The sequence below is a fragment of the Nansenia antarctica genome (assembly GCF_963989245.1).
Source record: "Nansenia antarctica genome assembly, chromosome: 11".
Taxonomy (NCBI): Eukaryota; Metazoa; Chordata; class Actinopteri; order Argentiniformes; family Microstomatidae; genus Nansenia; species Nansenia antarctica.
Window position 1 is genome coordinate 10,898,667 of NC_137681.1, and position 12,500 is coordinate 10,911,166.

General features: G+C 54.4%; 1 protein-coding gene across 1 annotated transcript in view; it reads right to left on the reverse strand.

The window, feature by feature from the left end:
* Positions 1–229: 229 nt before the first annotated feature.
* LOC308167790 (SH3 and multiple ankyrin repeat domains protein 1-like) overlaps positions 230–12,500 on the reverse strand; it is a gene marked incomplete at both ends in the record, with an annotated part of 29,287 nt that continues 17,016 nt past the window's right edge. Inside the window, 12 exon segments of the mRNA XM_080542268.1 lie at positions 230–1,133; positions 1,565–2,892; positions 3,274–3,738; positions 3,775–5,558; positions 5,971–6,088; positions 6,774–6,889; positions 7,044–7,100; positions 7,213–7,236; positions 8,443–8,523; positions 8,918–9,053; positions 9,648–9,772; positions 10,089–10,171. Of these exon segments, the coding sequence (XP_080398394.1) occupies positions 230–1,133; positions 1,565–2,892; positions 3,274–3,738; positions 3,775–5,558; positions 5,971–6,088; positions 6,774–6,889; positions 7,044–7,100; positions 7,213–7,236; positions 8,443–8,523; positions 8,918–9,053; positions 9,648–9,772; positions 10,089–10,171 (5,221 nt within the window).

The window sequence follows — 12,500 nt, forward strand, 5'->3', positions numbered from 1 at the left end:
TTTCTAATGATAGTTGTTGTACTCCTAGAAGGGGATGGACTCAGCTTTCTTGCAGGGAATGAAGGAAAGAGGCTTGTCTTTCCTTCTCCATCCATCCGTTCCTTTTTTTCTTTTTATTCCACTCATCTCCAGGTCCAACTGCCCCCCCCCCCCCCCGGGTTGACCGACATGTTAGCCTCTTTGTGTACTTGTTCGTTCCTCTGGTCTGTCCGTTCCTCTCCTCCCTCCCTCACCTGTCCGCCAGTCTCTTCAGCGCTCTCTCGATGTTCATGCGGTGACCGACCCGTGACACGCCCAGATCCAGGAAGTCGTCCTTGGTCAGCGAGGGCAGGTGCGACCCGTCAATCTCGTTGTCTAGGAAACGCTCCTTGTGCTCCCCGAGGTTCAGGTAGGACAGCCAATCAGCGACGTCGTACTTGGTCCAATAGGACAGGGGCTTGATGGCGAAGGGCTTGGCCGGGGGAGGGGGGGTGAGGTGGGGGTAGCTGAGGCAGGGCGGGGTGGGGGGCATGTGCATACAGGGGGAGGAGGCGCCCGAGATGAACTGCGTGGGGGAGAGAGAGCGGGAGACCAGGAGAACGCTGGGGGGGGGGGCACCTGACTGGGCAAAGAGAGGGGGGGTGTTAGGGGTGTAGGGGTCTCCTAGAGGGTGGCTGGGCGAGGGGGGGGTGAGGGGGCCGGGGTAGTCGAAGAGCAAGTTGTAGACGGGGGTGCTGGGGAGGATGGGGAGGGAGGAGGGTCTAGGGGGGCCTGGTTTGGGGCGGTCCGTGGAGTAGATGAGGGGGCTGGGGGCTCGACGGCGGGAGACTGCCGACCTCAGCTCTGGACTGGGCTGACTCACAAAGTCAAAGGTCTTGGTGCGGTACTTGGAGCGGTGCTTGGGCGAGGTGGGGTAGGGGGAGTAGGTGGGGGAGGTGGGGGGGTGGGAGTGGACAGGGGAGGTGGGCATCTGGGGGGAGGGTGAACGGGCAGAGCGGGACCAGGTAGACTGGGGCGGGGGCTGGGAGGAGGGGGAGACCGAGGGGGTGGCGGTGAGGTTGAGGACGTGTTGGCGGTGCTGGGGGGAGGAGGTGGGTAAGGGGGAGGTGGAGCGGCCCATCGGGGGGCTCTGGAACGAGTAGTCCGCAGAATATCTGGAGGAGACGGAGAGAGGTCAGGGTCAATGGACTGCACACAGGGCTCAGTAGGAGAGGCAATCATCGACTACACTAGACCGGACTACAATATAATACAATACAATAGAATAGAGAAAATTGTATTTTCCACACAATGTGGAAATGTGCCGTGCACAACTGTATGCAATGCAAATAGGCAAAATGTGAAAAAATGAGAGAAATAGGCACGCGGACACAAACACACACACACAGACACACACACACACACACACACACACACACACACACACACACGCACACACACACAGACACACACACACACACACACACACACACACACACACACACACACGTGCATTGGCGGTGACCCCAAAATGTGAGAAAATGTGAGAAATAGGCACACAGACACACAAACACACACACACACACACACACACACACACACACACCTTGTGTGCATTGTCGGTGACCTGGGGCTGTGCCATTCCTCCATGCTCTTATTGCCCATCTGCTGTAATTTGGAGCTCAGCTCGTTGATGATGCTGGCCTTGACCCCTGACAGAGGGGAGTGCACCCTGCGCCCCTCCAACGACACCCCCCCTCTCTGCCCACCCCCACCCCGCTCCAGCCCCAGCCCAGGGTCGTCTCCCTCCCCCCAGACCAGGGACCGGGCCTCCAGGGTGTTGGGCCTCTCCAGACAGGCAGCCAGGGTGGAGCCAAAGCTGTCCTCCATTTTGGATCTGCTGGGTTTGCGCCTGCTCTCATCTCCTCCTCCTCCTCCTCCTCCTCCTGCTCCGTCTCTCCTGGCCTCCTCCTCTTGGTGGGGCTGTCTTTGGAGCTGCAGGGAGGGGGGGTTGCTGCTGCTCTGACGCCGCAGCGCTATCGACTCCCTCCCCCCCTCCCCACCGCTGACCTCTTTGTAGTGTGGTGTTTTTGGATACGATGGTGGGTTGGCCGGTCTGGCGTTGTGGTGCGTTTCGAACGCCTGCCCACCTGTGTAGGTCATGTAGGGATCCGGGGGCTCCTCCCCTCCTCTCTCCTCCCTTTCCCCCTCTCCCCCCACTTCTTCTCCTCCTCCTCCTCCCACTCTCTCCCCCCTCCCCAGTTTATCCAGATGGTGGTCACTGCTGCTGTGGCTGTCCAGCTCCTCTATCCCAGAATCCACCACGGTGTCCTGCCAGTCTCCGGCCTTCACCACGGAGGAGGACATGCGGGGATGGGGGTGGTGTTCTCCACCAGGCTTGCCCGCCGAGGTGACGCCCTGCCCGGGCGCGGGAGCAGTCGTAGCTAGGCTGTAATCGGGGCACTCTGCAGAGGCGGTGGTGGTGGTAGCAGCAGACGTGGCGGTCATGGTGGTGGCGTAGCTCACTGTGGTGGTGAGGGTGGCGGCGCCCCGGTCCTGGGCCAGGGTGATGCTTGGAGGGGGGGCGTCCATCGACGGGTTAGCGGGCCCCCCGCTGTAGTACGGGTGGGGCTGGGGGTGGGACACGGGCTGGGGTCTGTGGAGGGAGGGGGCAGGGGCATTGGTGGTGACGGTGTTGGAGGAGGCCGAGGGGAAGATCTGGGGGGAGGGGAGGGTGGGGGAGGGAGCTGATTGGGTGAGGTTGGCGACCTCGCTGTCATACGAAGTGAGACTGGAGGCAGCTGAGTCGCCCGCCTGGGGGGAGGGGAGGGGGTAGCCTGTCAGGGGGACCTTGGGTGAGGGGAGAGGGGGCGGTGGGGGGGGCACCACAGCAGAGGAGGGGTGTTGGTGTTGGTGTTGGTGTTGGTGGGGCGGGTGTGCGTGGGGGTGTTGTTGGGGTGGATGATGTTGTTGTTGTTGTTGTTGTTGGGGTGGGTGCTGTTGTTGTTGTTGTTGGAGTGGGTGCTGTTGTTGTTGTTGGGGTGGGTGCTGTTGTTGTTGTTGTTGTTGATGTTGTTGCTGTTGTTGTGGTGCGTGTGGGTGTTGTTGTGTTGGGTGTGGGTGTTGTTGTTGTTGTTGGGGTGGGTGCTGTTGTTGTTGTTGTTGTTGGAGTGGGTGTGGGTGTGGGTGTGGGTGTGGGTGTTGTTGTGTTGGGTGTGGGTGTGGGTGTTGTTGTGGTGGGTGTTGTTGTGGTGGGTGTTGGTGTTGGTGTTGTTGTTGTTGTTGTTGTTGTTGTTGCTGAGGATACCTCTGCACGTCTCTCTGCCCTTCTCTCTCTGGCTCTCCTCTGCCTCCATTGGCGAACTGTAAAGGAGGGGGCAGGGGGTCCTCGAACACAAACTCATCGTCCACGTCTATGGAGGGGGCGGGCGGGGGCAGGACCATGAGCCCTAGCCCCTCTCCTCCCCCCTCTCCCCCGGGAGTGGTGTGGGCGGGGCCAGCGGGGAGGGTGTACTGGGGGATGTAGGCAGCATTAGGGCTGCTCTCCATCTGCAGGAAGGAGGGTCTGCGGGGGGCGGGCTGGGAGGGCGGGCCGGAGGGCTGCAGGATGTGCGGGGCCGGTCTGATGTCGTACACGCCCTCCCTCTCTCTGTCTCTATCTCTGGGACTCGGCTGCGGTTGTTGTTGGTAATACTGCGCCTGGTACTGGTTGGACCTGTCCTCGGAGAAACGCACTCTGAGACCTTCTCGGGCTCCCGCCTCCTTCTCCCTCTCCCTCTCCCGCTCCCTCTCCCTCTCCCGCTCCCTCTCCCTCTCCCTCTCCGCTCTATCTCCTCCTCCTCCTCCCCCCCCCAACCCTCCGCCTCCCCCGCCCAGGCGTAGTATCCGTGGCGACTGCGGGCGGCTGAGGGAGGCGGTTGAGGCGGTGGCGGTGGGGGAGGTGAGCTGGAGGGGGATGGGGGAGGGGTAGCCGGACCCCGTCGGCGTGGGGAACAGCGAGGGCGCGGGGGAGGTGTGGCTGGAGACGGGTCCGTAGCTGGGGAACGCCCCCACGCTGGACATCTGACGTCCGAAGTGCCTCTCCTCCCTGCGCGTCCGTCGATCGTCTTTCAGAGCGCGCTCCCTGGCGGCCAGGGCCAGCCCCAGGGGGGACGACGGGTCTAGAACTTTCCCTGTCAGCGGGTGGATGAAGGTGGTGGCGGTGGGCTGGCTGGTGCCGTAATTGGAGGTGGCCGACCTGGGCTGGCCGTCCTGGCCCAGAACCGGCACAGGGGAGGAGTACTCTGGCAGGCCGAAAGCCGGGGGCATGCTGCTGGCGTAGTGGGCGTAGTTCTCCCCAGAGAACATGCCCTCGTCGATGGACTTGGACGGCCGGAGCCGGGGGGTGGGGACCTCCATCTGGGAGCCCTGGTAGTGGTGGTGGTGGTGGTGGTGGTGGGGTTGGGGGTGGGTCTGGGGCAGGGGCCTCCCCCCCCCTCCACCACCTCCTCCTCCTCCTTCTCCTCCTTCCTCCTCCCCCTGGATGTCCTCCAGGAAGAAGGAGGCGCTCTTCCTACGCATGTCCCGGAAGCGTTCCCGGTCTCGCCGCGCCGCTCCGACGAACGCCGTCCCGAACTGTGGCTGTGGTGGGTTGGTGTTGAAGTCCACGTTCTCTACGTTGTGTTGGGGTGGCAGAGAGGGGATCCCGCCAGGGGACGGGGACATGTTGGTGACAGAGCCCGGGGGCTGGGGGGGTGGGGGGGCCACAGGGGAGGGCAGGCCAGGGGCGGTGATGGTGATGGGGGGGGTGGGGTCGGGGGTGGCGGAGGGGGAGGCGAGGGGGTCGGGGTCGTCCATGTCGGGTGGGGGTTCAGCCTCCATGCTGCTTGCCTGGCTGCTTCGGCCGCTGCTGCTGGTGGAGGGGGCCTTGACGATGATGGTGGGGATGGCGATGGAGCTCTTCTCCTTGGCCGCCGAGCTCTTCACCCCCCCCTGCCCCTGGCCCCCGCCGCGGTGGTGCTTCAGACCATCCTCCACCCTGTTTTGCTTCATCAGAGCACCCCTCCCCCCTCTCCTGCCCCCCCCAACCCCGGCCCCCCTGCCGGCCACCCCCCCACCCCTCTCCCGCGTGCCTGGGTGTGGGTGGTGCTGCAGGGGGGGCTGCTGCTGCTGCTGCTGCTGCTTTGGGGTAGCGCTCGTGGGTGGAGTGGCACTACTGTAGCCCCTCCTCAACCCTCCCATTTTGCCCCCTCCTCTCCTCGACACCTCAGGCTCTCCCGCGTAGTGCCCCGCCCCTCTCCGGAGGGTGGGGGCCATGCCGTGCTGGTTCATCCCCCCGCCGGGACCGGGGCCGGGACCGGGGCCCCCCCTCTCCCAGGCCGTCTGGTTGGCCAGGGCTACCTGCTGGGAATGGAGCTGGTAGGTGTGGGCTTGGGAGGTGTGGGCTTGCATCGCCTGTTCCCCTCGGCGTCCAGGGTGGGGGCCAGCGGGGGGTGGGGGGGGCTCTGGGGCGACGATGTTGGGGGGTGGGGGGATGTCCTCTTCGGGTCCAGGGACCGACAGGCTACGAGCCAGTTTCATAGCTGGGGTGTGGAGGTACCCCCTCTCCTCCTCCGTCACACCTGCATAGGGACACAGAAACACTGGGATTATCTATCTATCTTTCCATCTCTCTATCTCTCTATCTCTCTATCTCTCTATCTCTCTCTCTATCTATCTATAGGAAACCATCAAAAATCACTGATCAAAGAACGAGCAGTAAAAGCCAGTGGTTTGCTAACAGCAAGCTCTCCTTGACCTATTTCAACTCTCATTTCATAGAAACAGACAGATACAATGGAAACACTGACACATTACATTAACGAAGGTCAGGTGCATTGTAGCCCGATGCCGCAGCTATTCACACCTATTTCCTCCCCTTGACTTTACAAGCTTAGGAGAGGCTGGTGGATAGAAATCTGAGGACAGGCTCATCGCATGGAAGCCTCCCCTGAGTATGTTCTTTGAAGGTCTTCTGGACGTCAGTGTCCTTACCAATAGATTTCTGCCGCAGCATGGCTCCGTGTTGGGGACCGCCGTGTCCTGCGGGAAACTGGGCGTGGTTGTACCCAAATCCTGGTCCTGACCCTGGAGCCATCATACCAGCCGCTGACTGGTCATAGGTAGGCTTCAGGTGATGAGAGAGAGGGAGAGAGAGAGAGAGGGAGAGAGAGAGGGAGAGAGAGAGAGAGAGAGAGAGAGGGAGAGAGAGAGAGAGAGAGAGAGAGAGAGAGAGAGAGAGAGAGAAGGGAGAGAGAAAGGGAGGAGGGAAGTGTTTACTCATATACATGACTAATAAAAGAGCATGACACTGGCAGTAATAGTGATTTAGGGTGATATAGATAAAGCAATTATTCTCAAAAGAGCTATGCTACTGTATGTCTGGGAACAAAAGAATGAGCCCAAATTCATCCAACTGCGGATTTTAAAGCTAGGGTTTAAAGATAACACAATGTTTCTTTCGCAGCGATAATGAATGTGTGAATGTATTTCCTCAACCAAACAGCGCTAAATGCTACGATGCTACATTCCAATATCACACACTACTGTCGCATACCATTCACAATGCATGGCCAATGCACTGCTTCATTTCGATTGGTGGTGCGAGTGTGGACTTTGTACTGTAGCAATGACAATAAAGACCATTCATTCATTCATTCATTCATTCATTCATTCATTCGAGTGTGGACTTTGGAACAGTGTAGCCACACTCTCTGTCATGTCCATAGCTCTGTGTCATTCAGTGGACACTCCTGTTGTGGTTCTGTACTGTACCTCATTGTGGTTCTCTACTGTACCTCATTGGGAGCGATGCTCTTGCCCCTGTCTCTCTTGCCTCCGTGGCCTCTCTGACCCTGGCCATCTGACGTGCTGATGGACTGCTGGGCCGCAGCCAGGATCTCATCCAGTTTATCTAGGGAGGGGGGCGGGGGGCGGAGGAGGGTGTAAGGAGAGAGGTGGGGGGGGGGGGGGTACAAGAGGGGTAGAGAGAGGGAGTGAGTGAGAGAAGAGAGAGAGAGGGGGTCAACTCTAACTCCGGAAAGGTCGGGTGTTCAACTCTAACTTACTGAGCGCCATCTGATAGACAGTCCTCTTCTTGTCAGGGACCTGAGAAGACTCGTACTCTACAGACACAGAGGGAGAGGATTCATGCAAGGATCAAACCAGCCTCATGTTTAATGAGGTCCTGGGGCAGATGGAGGGAGAGATAGAGAAGAGAGGAAGGGAGATAGTCACCTGCTTTCTTCTTCCACGGAGAGGCTGTAGTAGAACACACATAATTAGAGAGAGATAATTAGAGGAACAGATAATTAGGTCGGCCTATATCTATAGCCATCTGTATGGCACAGGGGAGGCTGGTGGAGGTAGAAATTGGAGGACGGACTCATTGTAGTGCTTGGAACGGGATGGGGAATGGGATCAAACACGTGTGAGTATTGAGATCGTTCCTCATTTCGTTCCACGCATTACAATGGGCCTGGCCTCCGATTTCTGCCTCCACCAGCCTCCCCTGGTATAGCACATAGAGAGATGATAATGAGGAGATACATACTTTAAACAAAGATGATGATGATGTTGGTGTGGTGATGAAGATGATGATGATGAGGAGGAGGAAAACAACGATGATAATGAAATCATCAAACAAGTCAATGATTTTCCCACCTTTCTCCACTGTTGGTGCGTCAGGTTGAGCAAGGGACAAAACAAACAGACAGACAAACAAACAAACAAGCAAACAAACAAACAAACAAACAAACAAACATATGATAAACAAGAGATTAAGAATGTCGATGATTTGTCTAATCTACCACTATAATGGTTCATTCAAGTGCTCCTCTGAAACTCTGAGATCTCAACGGTACGTGAGTTCCCATGTTTCCTAGTTCCACAGGGGGACTTTAGAGTGGAACATTAGCAGGGGAAGCTGGAGGTGGTAGGAATGGGAGGACGGACTCATTGTAATGCATGAAATGGAATGAGGATGGTATCAAAGACACATGTTTGATACCATTTCTCATTCCTTTGATACCATTCCTCATGACGTTCCAGGCATAACAATGAGCCCGTCCTCCGATTTCGATCTCCACCAGCCTCCCCTGGTAGTTTCTATAAAGACAGTTAGTCTCACTTGACTAGGCTTACATGGATGAGCTGGTTCAAGTTTTGGGGCCTGGCCAGTGAGACTACAATATAGGTGACTTTACTGTACAGAGCAAACATTCAGAAATCCGCTCAAGAGAGGACAGCTCTCGTTAAACCAATAGTTAATTAAATAAAGAAGTCACACCTACCCGATAATTTCCGAAAGCTCACTGCACCAACTCGCTTAATAATTCATGTATGTTTTAAATTAACATTTTCTTTCATGGGTCAGGATTTTAGACTCAACCATTCCTTTAGTCCCTCTCTCTCTCTGCTCTTTTTATTCCTTCCCTCTCTTCCATCCCTCCTTCGTTGTTGTCTTACCCATGTCTTCCAGCTCGGAGGTCATAGACTTAGAGCGCATGGCGATGGCTGGAGGGGTCAGTCGCTTGGCCTGCTGGGTGACTAATAAAAGAAACAGGAAAACACAGTCTTACTGTTTATTACTGTGTTATGAATATGACATAACTGGTTATTACTGTGTTATAAACATGTCATAACATTACCGTGTTACAAAGACTGAATCAGAATCTGCTTGATTGTCATTTATATATCCATATATATATATTATGGCGATAAACTGAATCAATCAACGAATCAATGAATCAACAGAACTATTCTGGAGAAATACTCTGAAATGTTCAGTATAATGAAGTGTATTATTGTATGAATACTGTATACAGGAACTGTATCACACAGGAAACATCATATGCCCAGGAGACCACAGATCTAGCTTTGTAGTGACGTATGGTACGCAATATATTGCATTCAGGGTCGCTGAAAAATAAAGGAAGATAACCTTTCTTCCTGGTGGTGTCCTCCATCTCTGGGTTGCGTGCTACCATGACAACCTTGACCATGAGGCTGTTGCCCCCCTGTCTGATCATGTTGACCACCTGTCTGTGGCCCACCTTCACCACGTTCAGACCATTCACCTGGGAGAGACACGTGCACACCGCACGTACACACACACACACACACACACACACACACACTCACACACACACACACACACACACACACACATGCACACACACACACACACACACATACACACGTACACACACATACACACACATACACACACGTACACACACACACACACACACACACACACACACACACAGGTACAGACACACACACATACCCATACACACACGCACGCATGCATGCACACACACACACACACACACACACACACACACACACACACACACACACACACGTCAGGTCATTCAATGTTGCACAACAGACACCATAGTACTTGTACTATGCAATGGCAATAATGCTGAATTTAATTTAATCTAATCTTGTCTAGCATCTGTGAAGATCTGAAATGATTGGACTATGGGCTAATCTGGGACTAGAGCCCAGTGTTTTATAGGTAGGGTTAATCTGGGACTGGAGCCCAGTGTTCCATAGGCAGGGTTAATCTGGCACTGGACTAGGGGGTAATCTGGGACTGGACTAGGGGGTAATCTGGGACTGGACTAGGGGGTAATCTGGGACTGGAGACCAATGTTCCATACCTCAATGAGGAAGTCCCCCATCCTCAAACCAACTCTCCAGGCCACGCCCCCCTCATCCACTGACTCCAGGTACTGCAGCGCAGGGAATGCAGGGGTGGGAGTGAACTCCTCTATAGGAGTCTGAGCTGGAGAGGAGAAGAAAGAGGGGGAATAATTAGAGGAGAGAAGAGAGCAAGCACTTTGAAAGTGATGGATGGAGAGAGAAGATGGACTGAAGGGAAGAAGGGTGAGTGAGAGAGAGTGAGAAATAGAGGATGAGTGAGAGACTGGAAAAGAGAAGAGAAGGGAATAAGACTTTGAAAGTGGAAAGAGGGATGGAGAGAGGAGAGACAAAGGGGTGAGGAAGAGCTGAGAGAGGAACTAAGGGGAGAGTGAAAAAGAAAAAGGAAACTTTGGAAACATAGGGATTTTAGAGAATCGAGAAGAGAAGTGTTCGCTCACCTTTGGCTCCCCGAAGCACAAAGCCGAAGCCTTCATTGTCTTTCTTCTGTAGGAGAACGGTCTTCTCCTTAATGATGTAGTCACTTAGAGAGGAGAAGGAGGGAGGGGAGGGGAGGGGGGTGGGGGTTGGGGAGACAGAGGGAGGCAGAGAGACAAAGGGGGGGAAGGAGAGAGGGAGAGGCAGACAGAGAAAGAGGGAGGCAGACAGAGAGAGAGAGGGAGAGAGAGAGAGAGAAAGAGAGAGAGAGAGAGATATATATGACTTCTCCTTTAGCGACAGAAAGTCTCATTGTCATGCAAATAAAGCATTGGTTAATGTGGAAGACAGCTAGCTAAGCTAGCTGCTATGCTGCATCCCATTATAAAATCACACTGCACCAAAAGGATGAGAGGTGCTAGACGATGTCACAGAGCGAGGACCGTGGTACAAAGGGACTGACGACCAGGGTGCTTATTGCCAAGATGGGCCCGGATCAGGGGAGGCTGGTGGAGGTAGAAAAAAAAGGACAGGCTCATTGTAAGGCGTGGAATGGAATGAGGAATGGTATCACGCGTGGCTTTTGATACCATTCCTCATTCTATCCTATGTGTTTGATACCATCCCTCATTCTGTTCCATGTATTCAAACCATTCCGCATTCCATTCCATGCATTTACAATGAGCCCGTCCTCCGATTTTTCTACCACCACCAGCCTCCCCCTGGAGGGATTTGACACATTGGCGTCGCAGCCTCCTAATCTCTCCTCATGACGAGGGTTCGTCCGCTCACAACATCAAATGCTGGGAGCCTAACGAGAGCTGAGCTTAGCTTATGGCTGCATGACGATAATGGCTTTGTATCGATTGACATGTCCATCATGTTCAGGTTCTGGTATATATGAGCAGTGACATAGTGTGTTGCGGCTGCCTGTCACGCCGGTAGTAAGTCATGCAGTTTCATGACTCTATAACCATGTCTGGTAGCCGTCCTGATTTACGGCCGCAGGACAACTCTAGACTAGATAGCCCACTAGAGTAGGACACCAGGGGAGGCTGGTGGAGACAGAAATCCATTGTAACGGGACAGGTTCATTGGAACGCCTGGAATGGATTCCATGCATGGATTTCTACCTCCACCAGCCTCCCCTGTAGTACACGCTATAGCATCACACTCCAGACTGCCACACACTACAAGGTCTCAGCTGATTCCAGCACTTTGACTCAGATAGAGAGCTCAGTAGGACACAAGGCTCAGATTACACTGCCTCACTAATCACACACAACAATAACATTGTGATATTATATGGAATGGAATGGAATGGAATGGACTTTATTTGTCATTGCTACAGTACAGGTACCAAACAACGAAATTTAGGAGGGGAGGCTCCCCTGGTGTTTAGGAAAGGAAAAAGAAAACACATTTTAGAAAAAGCATAGATGCATAAAATCACAAGAAGGTAAGGAGCTGGTTTACATCAATAAAGGCTATGTACACAATCCACTGTACTATACTGCACAGATAGTCAACTAGGGTTGTCATATTGCACAGAAAGTATTTTTTCACATTATTTTAAAGTGTCACAGTTTGCAGGCTTGAAAATGTATTGTTGTTATATAAAATGTTATATTATGGTCTCTCAATCAGGGGAGGCAGGTGGAGGTAAAAATCAGAGGACAGGCTCATTGTAATGCATGGAACGGAATGAGGAACGGTATCACACACACCTGTGTTACTATAAAACTCAGTAGGACACACACCCGGCCTACACACTCCCTCTCATACTCTGTAACAGTTATTCCAGCACTACATACCGGAGCCTCAGACCTCAGACTGCCGCAACACAACAACACAGTCTCTCGACCCATCTGCCCTCGTCCATCCTCGCTGCATTATACCACTTTCCCTTATGTAATCGCTACAGCAGCATACACACTGAAACCTCACACACTCTAAACCGCCACACAGCTACAAGGCGTGGAGCCTCACTACAACTGCCTTACTAACGCACACACACAACCACCAGAGCCTCACACACACTCCAGACTGTCAAACCCAAAAACCAGCTAATTCCGGCACCTTCTCTGCAGAGAGCTCAGTACAGTGTTATAAGCTCTCACACGCTAGGCTTCCGCACAACAGCAAGGTCTCAGCCAAACATGCGTCTTGCCCACCCAATCAAAAGTTAAGACGTGTATTTTTCTGAATTGTTGATATTCCGGGAGCGTGTCTGAACATATCATGTCATATTTGTACTTACAACAGTAGGTCCATATACCCTGTTTATCGGTTTAGCGCTGCCCATAGCCACCGCCAACCACCCCCTCCTCGACGACCTTGCTACGGCTACCCCCCTATCCCCCCCCCCCCCCCCACTCCCTCCACACACCCCCCTCCACACACCCCCCTACACCCACCCAAGGTGTTGGTTCTGG